A 17,615-nucleotide genomic window follows, 5' to 3' on the forward strand; every position below is an offset into this window, starting at 1 on the left:
AAGTTAGAGCTTTTATTCATTTGTAAATTTATTTATAAAATTGATAAAAAAAAATATTATAAGTTAGAGCTTCTTTTATTTACAAACATTGGTCATAAATATTATTAACGAACAATTTATATTTTTATTCACTAATATAATGAACTATATATATATATATATATATATTCAATTTTAATTAATTAATTAATAACGATAAATATAATACAAAATTTGCTCACAATGAGTTAATTTTAAAAAGTAAAATTGCAAGGACATTTTTAGAAATATTCTTAGGTTTTTTTTTTGGATTGCCTGCCCCATACGGAGGGAAACACCCCCAAACACTCGAAATGGGTCCCACGTCAAATTACCTCAATACGTCACCCTCTATACAATTGGACTAAGATCTGCCATTGAGATTAGACAGAACCAATCAACAGAAGGTAACAGAATGAGTATCATGATAGTGGTATCTCTCCTTGCGCCGTACCGCGAATGGAACGTTGTAGTGCAGAATTAATTAAGACCAAAATGAGACGAAGGAAGGGGCGGTCACGCGCTTGCGAGATCGGAATGGCAGCAGTCTCTATAAGACGGTCTCCGCTCGATGCCGCTGGAGTGGAGCAGGAGGAGGGAGGGATCCAATCCGGACGCGAATGGCGGCGGCGTCTCCTTAGCGGTGCTGCTGTCTATCTGCGTCGCCTAGCCCCCGAGCTCCGTTGGCAGCTAAAGAGAGGTGCGAGCAGTTGCCATTTGAGATTTCGGCGTTCGTGCTTCGTTTCGTGTTAACTTGTGCAGTTTCGTCTAGCTGCGGGAGTTTGAATGTTGTTTGTGTGCCCACCATTGCTGTTTTTGCCTGCATTAGAGACCTTACTTTGGATCCGGTGGACGCCTGCTTTCATTTCTCCTGCACGTCGGAGTTGGTTTTTTGGTTAGATCTGTTCGATTCACCTGGTTGAATTCGTGTGTGCTGACATCCAAGTTACTGACTTTTTGCCTGTTTAAAGGAAGAGACGAAGCTAAAAATTTTTGATTTTCCGCTCAGTAATTTAATGCCATTGTTATATTGTTTCGATATTTTGTCTGTTTTGAAGGAAATCCCAGCCAAATACCTTTGCAAGACGCATTCTTTCTTGTTTTAATCTCTCTGTGTTTGTTCTTCTCTGATCATTTCTGTTAGAAAGATCCTAGATGAATCTCCACGTATTTGCCTCATGTCTTCAGTCTTCACTAACTGTCGATTGTGTTAGTAATTTAGATTTTAGTTTTTCGGGGTGGGCCATTAGACTTTTAGCAATTTCCTAGATCGTTTCATATTTTTTCCGGTTTTACTGGATCTCAAACTTCCCAATTTTACCAAAGAACACCTATTTCAAATTACAAGCTGATTCATTTTGGGTTTAAATCTTATGTCTGAGTTTTATCCATATCTAAATGTTGATTTTGGGGCTTACTCCATCTGAAATATCATAAGTAAAGGAAATTGAATCCTTGAGTATTTTGTGTTTCATTTTTTTGTACTCAAATGAACTTGTTCATTCGTTTAATTCATGTGTCCCAATTTTTAGGAAGGGATAAGCCCCCAAGTCCATGTTCTAAGTGTCAATGAACCAATACATGAATTTCTAGCCACAATGAAAACAGAATAAGCTTGTTTAACATTATTGTGCATATTTACACTCAATAAATAGATTCTGAAATCATCTCGTTTGCTCATTTTGTTTTTGTCTCTCAATATTTTACTACGGGATAAGTCTAAAAATTTATATTTTAGGTGTAAATGAACTCACTCACAAGATCTCTCTCTAAAATGAGTCAACAAGCTTGAATCAACTTATGAAACATTTTGTGATATCTACACCCCCAAAATCCACGTTTCAAAATTAGCTTGGTGACTGTTTTTTTTTTTTTGGTTGTTTTAGACGTTTTAGGGTGTGTTGATTCCCAAAATTGTCATTTCAAATGTAAATGATCTCACAAAATTTCAACCCAAAATGAGTCAACAAATTGATTTAAACATATGGAAAAAAAAGTGCAATGAGGAGTGATTTGATAAACTGGAAAATTAAGTATAATATGCAAAAAACCTAAAAACAATTTGCTTGATCCATTAAATCGTCGTTAGATTTTTAATATATTTGTGTACTTGATCTAAGTGATTGTTGAGGTAGTCTTTGAAGAGTGTGTATTAGTTCATCAATGGTTGTGACCTTGCTTGTCTCTCTTATTGTAGGAAATTGGTGCCAGGTGAAATACAGATTGTCGACATGGCTGGGAAAAACTCGCATTACAATAGGAGGGCATCATCCTACTGCTCATCAACAACCATTGTGGTGTTTGTGGCCCTCTGTTTAGTTGTGGTATGGATGGTCGCATCCTCAAACATTGCCCCTGCAAAGTTGCCTTCCTCAGAGATGAAAGATAAGGTTCCAGGGGGTGGTACTAATCCACCAAAAGGTGGTTCAGGTGATATAACTGAAGACTCAGTCAAAGAAGAGGCAATCAATGATGACAATGTAGTTCCGAGTAAATCTGATATTGAGTTTGACAAAATTTCTGAGGTGGCAGTGCAAACCAAAGAGAAAAATCCTTCTATGGGAGATGAAGAAACTAATGAAAACTCTGATGCATTAGATAAGAATGACAGTGATGCAAATGGGGAACAAGATGTAGAATCAAATGAGAAGGGTGAAGATGCAAAACAGGGACATGATACCAATCATGGTGAGACAGATGGTGAGGGGAAAAAACAAAAGTCAGAGCAAGGTGTAATAGAGGAAAAACTGGATCGAAGCTCTAACGAAGACAAAGATGACAATCAATCGAAGAACAAAGATGAGCATGAGGTTTTTCCATCTGGGGCACAGTCGGATATTTTAAATGAGACTGATATGCAGAATGGGGCATGGTCTACTCAAGCTGTAGAATCAAAGGATGAGAAGGAGATGCAGGCTGCTTCTTCATCCAAGGGCCAGATTATAGAGTACAGCTGGAAATTGTGCCATGTAAGTACTGGAGCAGATTATATCCCTTGTCTCGACAATGAAGCAGCTATTAAGAAATTACGTAGTACTAAACATTATCAACATAGAGAGAGGCACTGCCCTGATAATGCTCTAACCTGCCTCGTTCCTCTTCCTGATGGATATAAACAACCAATTAAGTGGCCCAAGAGTAGGGAAAAGGTACTTATTTTATTTGCATCTTGATTTATATTTAGTCGTTTTACTTCTAAGGCTTAGCTGGCTGAACCTCGTTCATTGTTACTACAGATATGGTACAGCAATTCCCCCCATACCCAGCTGGCAGAGGTAAAAGGACACCAGAACTGGGTGAAAGTTTCAGGAGAGTACCTCAACTTTCCAGGGGGAGGAACTCAGTTTAAACAAGGTGCCCTTCACTACATTGATGTCATCCAAGAGGTTGAGTACTGACCTTAAGTGATTGTGACTTAACAGTTTTTTCAATTTAAGCATTTGTTTGTTCCTTCTACCAGTATGTGTTTGAGGATTTTTCATTCTTGACTGCACCAAACCAATGGCACTCTTTCTTTGCATATTTGTTTACTTTGCAGTTTGTCATTCTTATTCATGCTTGTGCATCTTAACAAAAGTTCATGACTACCTGACATCAATATGTTGGTATATGAGTAAATCCAAAATTGTGATGCTTTTATCCCATTACGCTTTTGATTTCTTTCTCTCGCATTTTGCTAGCATTTGCAAAATTGTTAACAAAATGTTAAATACTTGTATAATGATATTCATGATGATCTTAATATTTTTTGTTTCTTTAATAAGATTATCAGATTTTCCTTTTCTAGCTTTCTATGCATGGAATAATTTCAAAGTCATCTTAGTAAAGTTAAAAATAAAGAATCAACTCCTTAAGCTTGTTAGACCTTAATTTTTCTTATAAACTACAGGCATTGCCTGATATTGCTTGGGGTAAACGTAGCCGTGTCATATTGGATGTTGGATGTGGAGTGGCTAGCTTTGGTGGCTATCTCTTTGAGCGAGATGTGTTAACCATGTCATTTGCACCCAAAGATGAGCATGAGGCACAGGTACAGTTTGCTTTAGAGAGAGGCATTCCGGCAATATCAGCAGTCATGGGAACCAAGAGGCTTCCATTCCCAAGCAAGGTCTTTGATGTAATTCACTGCGCCCGCTGTCGAGTACCATGGCACATAGAAGGTAATTCCCCGCTGTCGTTACCTTGCATAGGCTTTTGTTTTCTTTGTGCAATTAGTTCTAAGCTTAAGATAAAATCTTGTAGGTGGTATGCTTTTGCTGGAGTTGAATAGATTGCTGCGCCCTGGCGGTTATTTTGTCTGGTCTGCAACTCCAGTTTATCAAGACCTACCTGAAGATGTTGAAATTTGGCAAGGTAGAATATTCAAATATTTTCTTAAACCTTTCTCAACTAGATTAGCTAGATCCATAGAGCAAGGAAACCCTAAATCAATATTTATTAGAATAAGGCCAACCTGAACTAATTGAATAATAGTTGTAACATGTGAACAAGGTCATGTAGATCCTGAGAACTTAACTAATATTTCTTAATCAAATCTGCTGCAGCTATGTCTTCCTTGACAAAATCTATGTGCTGGGATATAGTAGCAAAGAAAAATGATACACTAAACCAAGTAGGTTTTGTTATCTTTAAAAAGCCTTCAAACAATAAATGCTATGAAGAAAGAGCAGAAGATGAACCCCCTCTATGTCAGGAGTCTGATAATGCAGATGCGGCCTGGTATGTTTGCTGTTTTCATAAACAGATAACTTATTTTCAATTTTTCTACTGCTCATTCATGCTTTAGTTAGACTTTAACATCTGTATTCGTGTATATGCAGGAACGTTCCTTTACAAGCATGCATGCACACATTGCCGGTTGATTCGGCAGCTCGTGGCACAATGTGGCCAGAACAATGGCCAGAAAGGCTAACAAAGCCACCTTACTGGCTGAACGGGCCTCAGCTTGGAGTTTACAGTAAGCCAGCAGCCGAAGACTTTCAAGCTGACTATGAGCATTGGAAGCAAGTACTGAATAAATCTTACCTCAGCCGAATTGGAATCAACTGGCCAAATGTGAGGAATGTAATGGATATGAGATCCATATATGGAGGGTATGGAGATATAATCAAGAATGCATTCATAATATGTAAATTTGAAGCAATTATTTTTTTCATTGTTTTTTATTTACAAACTTATGGTTCTTTTTCCGTAAAAGACTGGTTTTCTAGTATAATAGAGGTAAATATAATTCCTGCATCCTATTTCATATCTTTTAGTGAGTTTTTAAATTCTAAAAATTCATGAGCTTGGGTAAGGTTTATATTTTCAGGTCTCAGTGTGAGATTACTTACTCTGCTAATCAACTAGCTGATTTGACTTTTTTTTCTTCATGCTTGTCTCCTAGCTAGCCTCTAAGCTTACTTCTTTAGGAATGTGTTTGGTAGTCTTCATTAATCAAGAAGTCAAATCACTATTCTAGTTTCTTGCTTTATGTAACATGATTTCCCCATGCTATTTTTAACATGTTGGTCCTTTCTTACTACCCTGGTTTGTTTGCAGTTTTGCGGCAGCTCTGCGGGACATGAAGGTCTGGGTGATGAATATTGTTCCAACTGATTCACCAGACACACTTCCTATTATTTACGAGCGTGGACTGTTTGGGATGTATCACGACTGGTGTGAATCATTTAGCACCTATCCAAGGACCTACGATCTCCTGCATGCAGACCATCTATTCTCGAAACTTAAGAAAAGGTTGGTCCTCGGCATTCTTTGCTACTCTACTGTATCTTCTCTAATTATGCTTCAATCTTCATCATAACATCACTTTGGCACTATTACTTGTGCATTTCACAATAGCTGAAACAAAGATATGCTTGTTATGCTATGAATCAAACTTAGAGGGATTGATATCTATGGTTTGAGTAGTTATGCAATTCCTTTTTGGATTTGCAAAGTAACCTAAATACGGTACCTACCTTGGTGATTAACATTAATTTGGTGATTGTATTGTGCAATAGGTGCCGACTGCTACCGGTAATAGTCGAAGTCGATAGGATTCTGAGACCCAAAGGGAAGCTGATAGTTAAGGACAATGCCGATACAATTAGTGAGATAGAGAACATTGCAAAGTCACTTCACTGGGAGACAATAGTAATCTACTTAGAGGGTAAAGAAGGATTGCTTTGTGTTCAGAAGACAATGTGGAGACCCACAAGATAATGAAATAAGTATGTCACCATTGTCTTAACACCTCATGGCAATTTTGTTTACTCGATGTTCAAGTGCAGAAACTCTATCAATACAAACTCACTCCGAAAGATAATGTATTATTGGATTGATGAAGTCATTCGTCCATTCTTGCTGATGAAGATCATTGTTGCAAATCTCCTGGAGAGGTCTCCATGGTTATTTTAACAAATCTAGCAAATTGTCAAAAAAAAATTCTTTTATTTTTTCAGTTAATTATTTCATATGTAACCTCTGTATCAGACAGAAAGCTTGTTGGATTCTCATTGAATAAATGAAGTAGGCAAACTTCTACCAGGTTTTCTTCTCAATTTGATTGTTGCTTCCTCTTAATCTGAAAATGAAAATATCTAAAAATTTAACTTCAAAAATTGTGATTTAAGAGAAGTAATGATTTCACGAAAATTGTTGGAAAATTAGTATACAAATTTGAAACATAACTTATGCACATTTAGAAGTCAATCTTCAAAATATTTATCCCAAGTGGGAGTTGAATGAATCTTGGTCCTCCTTTCTTTGAGTGTTTTACTACTGTATCATACTTGTGGGGTGCCATCAAATTAAAATTTTAGTTTTGACTTGATGTTGTCTTATCATCCTTTATATGTATAGTCAACTAAGAACAATTATAACTCCTATGTGATGGCCTGTTCAATTTTCTGATTTACTTTTCCACATCCGAGTATGACCTTTTGTAGAAGATAAGAACAGTCATATAACTAGCAAATATTATAATATTATTTAATCATCTTTGATATATATACACACACCGTTATTACCCTGGGCGACAATGACGTATGTTTTTTTTTTTTATTTGTTTATTTTTTTTTAAGTTTCCGATTATGCCAATAAATTTATGTCTTTGGAGTTTATGGGTTAGGTTATAATATTAATCGCAATATATATATATATATATATAGGAGTGATCACTGTGCATAACTGTGCGCGTGCACAGGAGATCGCTCAGTTTTTTTTTTTTTTTTTTTTTTTTATATTTTAAATTTAAAAAATTAATTAAAAATTTTAACATTTTCTTATATAAATATTTAATACGTTAATATATCCCCTCAACATATTACAATACTCAATAAATACTTAAATTAATTTTATTTTAAATTTTTTTTAAAACCAAACACTATAACCTAATTGGAAAGCCTAAACCCTAGAGGTAAAATCTAAAAAAAAAAATAGCTTTAACACTATAACCAAAACCTGAACCCTAGAAATAAACTCTTAAAAAAATATTTTATTTTTTAATTATTTTTTAATTCATAAATTAAAAAAAAAAAAAAAACAGTTATTATCCTGCGCGACGCGCATAGTCGTGCAGGATAACAAAATTCTCTCTCTCTATATATATATACTAGTTAATCATCTTCAACAACTTTCAACATTGAACTAATCTCAATCTTCATCTGATTCTATAAGTAAGACTTATGCAGTTCTTCTATGCTGGTGACTCTTTCAAGTGAGAAATTGAGTCCTTCATCCACTCTTTGGGACAAAGAAGCCCGCGTAGCAGAGCCACAAGCATGAAGTTGGAATGTCAAGTGGCGCGAAGGAGGGCATTCGAGTTTGGAGTCTCTAGATCAATACAAGCAGGTAAAGATGGAAGCAGAAGAGTGATGTCTCAACTAGGCAAAGATCGAAGGAGAAGAGAGATGCATTGATATGACGAATAATGGAGGGTCCAGTACAATGGAGAAGTTAATAGTCAAGGTGATATGACGGTCAAAAGTAAAAGAAGGATGACGATCAAGGATGAGAAGTTCTTAGCCTGATCTAAAAAAAGAAAGTAACAGTCAAAGCTGAGAAGTTCTTGGGGAATTTGGTTGTCCCACCTCATAGGCATGACTCTGGATATACTCTCGACCGGCTTCTTAACTGATCGGTCCCTAGGGCTCAGTCCCCTAATTCCCTCCTGAGCATCACCCCAATCTACTCCCGATCGGCTTCTTAGCTGATCGGGCTCTAGGACTCAATCCCCTTATTCTTTCCTAGGCACCACACTAGTCTACACCCGGTCCGCTTCTTAGCTGATCGATATCTTAGGGCTCAATCTCCTCATTCCCTCTTGGGCACTGTCCCAATCTACACCTGATCGACTTCTTAGCTGGTTAGTATCCCATGACTCAATCCCCTCATTCCTTCCTTGGCATCGCCTCAGTCTACACACAGTTGGCATCTTAGTTGGTCGGTCCCCGAGGGCTCAGTCCTCTCATTTTCTCTGGGGCACCACCCCCGTCTACATCCGGATGACTTATTAGCTGGGCAGGCTATCATCGAGAGACAATATTGTCAAAAAATCGTAACAATTTGTCAGAGAATAATAGCTATTCGTTAGGGAATATTATGATACTCTACCTCCTTATAGTGCGAAAACTTCATCTACCCAATAGGAGTTCGTCGTACTTCAGACATCACCTGACATGCTCTGATACCCGACATTCTTTGATACTTCATCATCACGGAGGTTATGAGAGGTAGTATAAAAAGAGAGATCATCTCCGTTGACCAGGTGTGCGCACACATACGCATCTACTACAGTATTACTATTCATCTTCTTCTGTTTGCACTTTTGCTTTGTGCTGCTCCCGACTTAAGCGTATGAGGGCTTGTGCCAAGGGTACCTTCCCTAGCTCTCACTCTAACACCCCCGTGTGATTTCTCTGTGTGTGCTTAGACTCGTGGGTACCATCGGTGACTTTTCCTTCACCCCCGCCCTGATTCGATATAAGGAGAAAAAGCTTGCAACATCCTCGCAGGCTTTAGATCTAGGTCCTCTTTTCGTCAACTTCTTTACCCTCATAACCGGTCCTCTATCTAACTCTGCTTCTCGACGAAATCATGTATCAACTAGGACTCCTCTCATTGAGGAGCTGACTAATCCTCCTATGTTCTTCGAGTTCTTTGTTTTTCTTTGAAAATGAAATGGTTGATTAGTTGTTTGTTTGGATTTTTTTTACCTACCAAAAGTTGATATAAATAATATATTTAAAAAAATCGAAAGGGTCTTCTAATTATCAAAATTGTAAAAAAAAAAAAAAAACAGCGCGTTTTAAAGTTAGAACGACACTCTAATATATATATTTTTTATTCCGAAAATATCTTTATTCAACTGCTGTTGCTATTGTATAACATGTTAAAATAAATGATTCAACTTGATCAAACATATTATCTATATAACACTTGTATAATTTTTTTTTTCTAACTTAATCAAAATTAGTTAAATCAACGTAAGATTATTATATTAGAGTAAAGATGATAACAGTATTCAATGATGATTCAGTATTACCAGCCCCCAACTAATTATAGATAAATAAATCACGGAGTTTATTTTTATTTAACACAATGGTCTTCTCCATGGAGAAGATTAAATATCAAATAAAATATATTCACATCCGTTTAGAAGAGATCCCCTTAGAATTAGCAACAATTGTAAGAGTCATTTAGCAACTATTAAAATATTACTATGAAATTTTTTAACAACAATTTAGTATCTTATAGCAATGCTGTAATACTAATAGTCATTTAATGATTACTAAATGACGGTTAGGGCACTAGGTTATTGTACCAATCACTAATAGTTGGTATAAGCCCTCAACTATCAACATAGTTGGTAATTATACGAATAATTATTTTAATAGTTTTTAAGATTGATTTTTAGTTAATATAAAATATTTCGTTGAATGACCAGACCTTCCATGCAAAATTTTTGGGATGAGTATTATTAAATGTATCATTTTAGTAGTTTTTTTAGTGACCACATATATGGAAGTAAGTAAATATAGATATATAGACCATAAGAATCAACCTCTATCTATTATGCGAGAGATACCATATACCCACCTTCTGTGTTACGCCCTAAGGGCATGTTATTATGAGTAGCTTCAACTAATAGTTGTTACAATACTTTTATAATAAATTTTAATCATATTTAATTAATTTTGGTTAAATTGTAAAAAAAATTATATAAAAGTGTTTTGGGTATCGTATAAGTGGATTAATTCGATTGAACTAAAAAAAATTTTCAGAGATATTTATACCACCAAAACATATTAACAAAAACATTCTAAGGAATAAAAAAAAAATGAAAAATTAAATCTATATCCAAGGAATCGCAACCGTGAAGAAAAAGTATTTTTGAAAAAATCGAACTTAAAAATAATTTATTTTAATACGTTATAATAATTACAGCAGCAGGGATCTCCTGGTCCCCTGATCCACAATTTGCGGACCAGGAGATCTGCTCCCTAATTACAGTGTCTCTGGGGAGCAGATCTCCTGGTCCGTAAATTGCGGACCAGGGGATGGTCCATTACATGTGGACCTTTGATTTGAATAAATCCCACTTATTTAAAGATGGGGTCTATTCAAATCAAAGGTCCAGATCAGTGAACCATCCCCTGGTCCGCAATTTGTGGACCAGGAGATCCCTGCTCGTGTCTCTGCTACTCCGTAGATAATGCTAAAATATGAATATTTTCAATATAAGAAATGCTCTTATGAATCACATTGTCCAACAAATTAATGCAATTTTGCAAAGGCATTTAGTTCAAAATATTTTTTTCAATTTTCATACCCAGAAAAGTTTCCTTCAGTGGCATTACAGATGCCATTTTAAGGCATCTCCCCCCAAAAAAATTACTACACTAAGGCAAATATGAGTTCTACTTCTACTAAAGGCAACATTTTGTATCCCTACAAATTTCTTCAACCATATTACAAATTGAACTCCCAGAAGTTGAAACATTACAAACTTCAACCATGTTGCAGTCGTCTCACTACTTGGCGGTCCGCTTTATAGTGCCCTTTTTGCCTGAGCTTAGCTTTTCAGTGACACTCGGAAGCACATCTACTGACCCATTAGCTTCATCACTCTGCCCGCCTTCAATCTTCCTGTGCTGCTGCAAGATCCATTGCTCATATCTTTTCATACCTTCCTTTGCTCTAGCAATACTGCATGGTACACAATACCACTCGCCTTTGGGTACCATGGTTCGAGGTGGTTTCATGCAGTAGGTGTGGTAGGCCTCGTCACAACCATCACATAAAACAATCTTTTCATCGTCCTGATCACATAGACAGGCCCTGCAAAGGCAAGATGGGCAATACCAGCACTGCTTGTTCAGTTGTTGAGCACTAGCTATCTGACTAGTTTTTAGGCATCTGACGTGGTAGAACTTGAAAGGGCATTGAATGTGACCACATATTAGGAATTTTCTGTCTTCCTCCTCGCATTCACCACATACCTTGCACAAAGATGACTTTACGGTTCTTGACAATTCAGGTGGCTCTTCAGAATTCAAATTAGAGATGGAGCTCTCCCCGCAATCAGTGACTGGAATGGCCCCACTACCATGCTCATCAGCATCCTCTTGTGTTTCAGAAACTTCAAGTCTGTCACAAACCGCACAGTTTTTGTGCAAACTGTCTTTCTTGCTGTCAGAAGATGCTGGATCAGGGGAGTCCTTGCCATTTGAAGTACACGCATTGCAGTACCAGCACTGAATTGGAATCTCACTAAGCACAGGTTTGATGCAGGAGAAATGGTACATTGCCTCACATCCATCGCAAATGAGGCTGCGCTGACCATTTGCTTCGGTGCCACACTGCTTACAAGTGCAAACTTTGTACAGATCAGCTGCCTCTGTTTCATGGGGTTTTATGGAACAATCTGATCTGCTATATTTAGACTGTACTGTAGGATCTGCACTTAGAGAATGCTTCCTACCGCCATCGAGTTGGTTAGCCACCTGCAATAAAATTACGATGATGAAAAGCTATAGTACAAAATAATTATAGTGTGAACCATCATGACACAGATTAGGATCGTGTTTGAAGTTTGATGATAAACTAGATATATTAAAACTACTTGCCACTCGCCAAAGCTCACATGTTACCTGATGCAGCTTCAACAAGTCGAGAGCCATGGAGATTTAAAAAACAAAAAACTCATCATAAGGATGTTACCTGCTTCTCCGTTGAGATACTTGAAAGATTGCTTGATATAATAAGCATCTTTTGAGCCATTTTTTGGAACTTTTCCCATATCTGAAAAATGTAAAGATCACTTCACTCATTCACGTCAGAAAATCCTCAATTATGCACAGCTTGGAGCAAAAGGGCCTAAACCAAGATAGTAAGAACCAGAATGTACGGGTAACAAAATTTATTACATGTAATTCCAAGCAAAACAAACAAACTTCAGTAATAAAATGTAGTCCACAACAAAGAAGAAATTATATATTTCTCTTGAATACAAGAAAATGAAAAATTCTCAGATGACTGAATCTTATAACAAGTTAGATTCTAAAATTTCTTTGCTGAGATGATTTTCTCATATCAAATAATAAAACCATATTTTGTGAAGCAAAGATAAGAATGATATGAGATCATACAATTTAATTGGAAAGCAAACCAGGGTTCAGCCACTGCTAGCAATAGGCTGACATTCAGATATGCCAAATCATTTCATCAGGTCCATAAGGCAACCAACTAGTTTCAAATATCTCATGCACACTAATAGAAAGCGACCCCAATGACTGTCTAGGTGGTTCTGATAGGGGACTGCATGACATATGCAATATGTGGTGTCCTCTCAATCAGATATTTTAAAAGATGCTCGAGGCAGGCAGCTTTGAAGGGTTAGACTTTGGTTTTGGCGAATACAAAAAACTGGTTCAGTTTACTAAAGCCATAACTTGGTGAGTTTCTCATCCCATTCACATGACCACTGTCTCCTCACTTGCTCACATCGACCAAACCCATGGAACATCATTGCCTATCAGCAGAAATAACAGCTTCAGCACCTTTTTCCTCTTTGTGTTTTATGTTTTTGCTTCTCCTATGAAGTTATCCTCTTCATCTTCTTTTTTGGTTTATTTCTCCTATTATAACGGTCTTTAAATTGTTGGTGTGAATCCTTTGACTAATTTTGGATTGAATTCAATAAGCCTTTTTATTTGTTTAGTGTTTATTATATATTCAATTAGAATACAGCAACAGCATCACCGCAAGATACTTCATTTGCCTACTTGTTTACTTGTGAACTTATTTTGATTGATTAATAACCTTTGTTGGATGTATGTCAGTGGACCAACCACCTACCACCCTAACCCGCCCTTTAAAACATTGCTCATACAAGAGTTTCAAGTGCAAAAGTAAACTACTTGTTGAATACCAATTACCAACCAATCACACACATGCTATTTACACCAGTTTAGTAACCTAATATCCTACTGTATCAGTGGCATGATACATTATGGTACTTGATGGAAATACATAAAAGATCTTATCCATCATGTGTTGAAGGAAACTCAATAGAAAAGAGAAACATAAGTATAACATAAACAAAAAAGGCGATGCATATCTAAAAAAGCTAAACGACTTTGATACAAGTAACAGCTTTAGGTAATCAGGGAACCAAGTATAAGGTCTCAATGCTGGTAACAATCAAAACTACCATAGATAAATGACATGGCATCAAAAACAATATTAGAATCAGTAAAAATTGAAATATAATTACCTGCTGGATATCTTGGTTTAAGAACTCTGGCGCCTGTTCATAATCCCCATTTTTTAATTTTGTATCAATGAAGCTAAAGTCCAAACAGTTCTTAGCCTCACCCTCTTCAAATTCCCGAATAAAATCACATAATAAGGCAAACTTTTCTGAGATCAAAATGTCAAGGAGAGCTCTTTCACATTTCTGAGTGTTAGTATCTTCACCACAGTAGCTGGCAATCGATTCATAAAGTGTATCTTTTGATTGGGCAGTTTCTTGTCCTTTATCAGTCATAGCACAAATTGAGTTCTGTTGCTGAATTTTCATTTCAGAACCCACAGACGATCTATCCTGGAATTCATGAAAGTTTGCAAATTCTGTTACTTGCTTATTTGAAATTTTCTTGTATATGTTAGCAAACAAAGAGGAATTTCAGACTACCTTTAGCTGTTTATTATCCTCAACAAGATCAACCATCCACTTTTCAGAAAGTTGAGAATGATTTAATGCCAGTGCATCATTGAAAACGTTCCACATGCCATGACCAGGTTTTATATAGGGCAACCTGAACTGTTGTTCCACAATATTTTTCCAGTGACTGATTATTCTATTACTAGAATGTGAAACCATCTTATCAAGATCCTCCACGTCCTATTTCAAACAAAGATCATGAAACTAAGAACATATATATATAAATCAAATGTGCCAAATTCTGTAAATGCTTAAAAAAATATGCACATGATCCAGTAATAGTAGAAATGCAAACTTTATTATGTAAAAAATCTCTTTTAGAGATTCATATAGGTGTTGTGCTATTCAAGTAACTTAAAGAGGTAAAGACCAACCATGTTATTTCTTTTGTGTTTGTACCAGCAACGTTTTGGCAGGAACCAAAATGTCACTGCAAAAATGTTGCTTTGCTACTAATTCTGGGAACAAATATATGTAATGAAGGTTCAAGATATTATTATCTGTTGACAATCTTAAAAAGGACGGTCCGGTGCACGAAGCTCCCACTATTGTACGCAACCTTACTTTGTTTTTTGCAAGAGGCTGTTTCCAGGATTCGAACCCGTGACCTTTTGATCATAAAGCAACAAATTTACCGTTGCGCCAAGGCTCCCCTTCATTTGTTGGCAATCTTATGTTTAACAAAATATTTGTTATTATGGTGTCAATGGACTCACAAAACACAACACAAACCCAGCTTATTCTCCACATCCGGCCTACATTACTCCTCGAATATCACCTCTCTGATTTTCTGCACCCCAATTGTCAGTTCATATGACACTTTTCTTCAAACACTTGATATTTTTCTCAATATCAACAGAAATATAAAGTAGAAAGAATTATAAAAACAATTATTGTTGAAAACAAAGAAAAATAAGGTCAAGATAGAGCATTTGGTTGATTATTCAATTTTCATATGATAACTATTTTCCCAATGAAAATTTTGATTGATGGGATAGAAGTCTTGTTTGCATTTAAAGACTGGAAAAATCTTGTCTATCGCAATAATAGAAAGAGAATTGTAGGTATAATTCCTTATCGAAATCTTGTTTGTCAAGTCACATAATCTAAGCAAATAATAGGTAAGGTGTTCCTTTTTGTATGCATAGTAGGTGAAAATCATGTATCTCTAATTTGTAGATAGAAAACAACATGTATGATCCTAGGGAAATCTTGTTTTTCAAGTGTTGGACTTTTTTACTTATAAACAAATGGACTTACATAAAGTTATGCCAATTAATGAACAATCAAACTCTTAGCATCATCTACAAACCCTCCAGATTAAATGTTTGTCTTAGATTACATCTTCATTGTCAACTTCCTCCTTTTTCCATCTAACTGTAGGGTCATCCATAGTTATAATCCTCAGAAGCAGCAATCTTCTTTACTGATATAAAACAATGCATTTGTTTCCAGTATTGAACCACCACAACAGAACTAGTTATTCATTCTCAAGTACAAGTCCAAGTCCAAGGACTACTGTTTACATTTAACCACTTGAATAATCCAAGGACTGCTATTTATTCATTCTCAGTGAACACAAATGACAGACAGTGGCACACTATGAAAATAAATTCATAGCATCGTTTATGGAAATGCTCAGAAAAAAAAAACTATGAAATAACAAAAATATGAATGAACACTATGAAATAACGAAAATATAAATACCTTAGTCTCACTGATAGCATGTAGTTGAGAAGCAATCTTTGATTGCTTAGTGCTCGGGCACCTTTGAGCACTAATTCTAGGTGAATTACACTTAATGTGTCTATCTGGACTTGCCAGATTCATCTCCAAGTTGTTTTCTAAACAACCATTATTAGCAAAATCATTATTATGGAGACTATCCAACTCCGTTTTCTTTGCAGCAGACTGCCTAGTCAATCTCATGGGTATGAGGTTTTGCTTCTCCAGTAGATGGTTCAGCATCAACTTAGCAATATCTTCTGGAACATTTGGGCACTTTTTAACAGGATAAGACCCAGCAATATGCCTCTTCAGTTTAGATACTCCGCCACTATATTTGCTTAATCCACACCATTTGCACCTCCAGTGCAATTCATTGCCATCAATTATCTCACCATGGTCCCACCCGATGTCCCTAGTTCTCTCAGGTGGTGTGTCCAACAACTACAAATCCACATTATCAACAGATCATTTCCTTGAACAGAAGAAACTATGAACATTATTTTTCAAAAAAAAAAACGTTTTTTTTTAAAAAAGAACAATTATATAGATTTAGTTTCATAACAACTAGGGTAGACAGACGAAACTGCATTTCAGCCAATTACAAAAAACAAAAAAAAACAAAACATTAGATTATTCAACATGTAGTTCACAGACCAATTACAAAGAACAAAAGAAACAAACTAGTAAATTTTAACCCTTTTCCTAACTCTACAGCTTCGTGCTTCTGTTAATATACTACAACACAACATATAGAGCATTCAACTTATGAGCGAATCCTACAAACTCAACAACGAAAGCATTTGCACAATGTAACACCATTGAAGCCACTAACAGCAAAGAAAAGTCGAGGCAAAGACTTCCATGGAGGCCCAAAGTCCTACCTTTCCCAACCCCAGGAATTACTACAATCCTCGTCCTATACTGGAGCGAAAAAAAATAAATAAACAAATAAAGAGAACGAGTACGACTCACATGAACCGAATCCGCGTCGGGACTACCACGCTTCCGCCGCTTGTAAGTGATGAATCTAGCCCAAGAAGATTCCTCCTGCTTCACGAACCCCTGGCAGCTACTCTCCTCGAAGCCCATGGCCGTTCCCTAAAGTACCACTTCCTCAAAATCTAGGTTAGAGCAAATCCCGACATCGAGAAGGTAGCAGAGAGGGCATGGAGTGTGGACCAGATATGGAGGAGCAGTGAAAGGTAGGAAGCGAAGAGCAGGGGATGGATAAAGGAGTCGGCAAGAAGGAAGAAAAAAAACCCTAATTTTTGAATGCGGCGAGCGGGACGGCGGGTAGGAGATCGTACAAGTGCGACAACGACCCGCGTTTGGAGTCGACGAGAGGTCCGTTTTATTGTCGCTTTATTAGATTTTTTAATTAGTGAAATTTCAGGATTATTTTTGTTTTTTGAAAATAGAATTTGCCACTATTTTTTTGACTTTATTTTTATATGCTTATTTTATATTTTATATTTATTGATATAATTTAAATTGGGTAAAATTTTTGTTATTATATATATATAATCGAATGGTCATATTTAATTATGATAATTGTCAATAATAATAATAATAATAATAAAACGATGAATTAATATATTTTTATATTGAAAATATTTTAATTTTAGTTTTGTTATAGAACTTACTAGTTAAAATTGTATTA

General features: G+C 36.1%; 2 protein-coding genes across 2 annotated transcripts; one reads left to right on the top strand and one right to left on the bottom strand.

Moving 5' to 3' along the window:
• The first annotated feature begins 533 nt into the window (after nucleotides 1–533).
• Nucleotides 534–6,546, top strand: LOC121976237 (probable methyltransferase PMT26). Its single transcript, XM_042528323.1, has 9 exons — nucleotides 534–718; nucleotides 2,216–3,167; nucleotides 3,255–3,404; nucleotides 3,908–4,178; nucleotides 4,261–4,371; nucleotides 4,563–4,737; nucleotides 4,839–5,111; nucleotides 5,560–5,754; nucleotides 6,021–6,546. Exons 2-9 carry the CDS (start codon nucleotides 2,250–2,252, stop codon nucleotides 6,220–6,222), a joined length of 2,295 nt encoding a protein of 764 aa, XP_042384257.1. The 5' UTR covers nucleotides 534–718; nucleotides 2,216–2,249; the 3' UTR covers nucleotides 6,223–6,546.
• A 4,252-nt stretch (nucleotides 6,547–10,798) lies between these two features.
• LOC121976238 (PHD finger protein EHD3-like) lies at nucleotides 10,799–17,297 on the bottom strand. Its single transcript, XM_042528324.1, has 6 exons — nucleotides 16,928–17,297; nucleotides 15,935–16,396; nucleotides 14,198–14,407; nucleotides 13,778–14,107; nucleotides 12,223–12,303; nucleotides 10,799–12,005 (listed from the first exon to the last, which is right to left on the bottom strand). Exons 1-6 carry the CDS (start codon nucleotides 17,042–17,044, stop codon nucleotides 11,034–11,036), a joined length of 2,172 nt encoding a protein of 723 aa, XP_042384258.1. The 5' UTR covers nucleotides 17,045–17,297; the 3' UTR covers nucleotides 10,799–11,033.
• Between the last annotated feature and the right edge of the window lie 318 nt (nucleotides 17,298–17,615).

The sequence above is a fragment of the Zingiber officinale genome, chromosome 4B, assembly GCF_018446385.1.
Source record: "Zingiber officinale cultivar Zhangliang chromosome 4B, Zo_v1.1, whole genome shotgun sequence".
NCBI classification, from domain to species: domain Eukaryota; kingdom Viridiplantae; phylum Streptophyta; class Magnoliopsida; order Zingiberales; family Zingiberaceae; genus Zingiber; species Zingiber officinale.

Coding starts and splice junctions, on each gene's coding strand:
- LOC121976237 (XM_042528323.1), top strand. CDS start 2,250: ATGGCTGGGAAAAACTCGCATTACAATAGGAGGGCATCATCCTACTGC. Junction 3,405..3,907: donor ACATTGATGTCATCCAAGAG/GTTGAGTACTGA, acceptor TATAAACTACAG/GCATTGCCTGATATTGCTTG. Junction 5,112..5,559: donor ATGAGATCCATATATGGAGG/GTATGGAGATAT, acceptor GTTTGTTTGCAG/TTTTGCGGCAGCTCTGCGGG.
- LOC121976238 (XM_042528324.1), bottom strand. CDS start 17,044: ATGGGCTTCGAGGAGAGTAGCTGCCAGGGGTTCGTGAAGCAGGAGGAA. Junction 14,408..15,934: donor ATGCTATCAGTGAGACTAAG/GTATTTATATTT, acceptor TGTTTGAAATAG/GACGTGGAGGATCTTGATAA. Junction 12,006..12,222: donor GTATCTCAACGGAGAAGCAG/GTAACATCCTTA, acceptor ATTTTATTGCAG/GTGGCTAACCAACTCGATGG.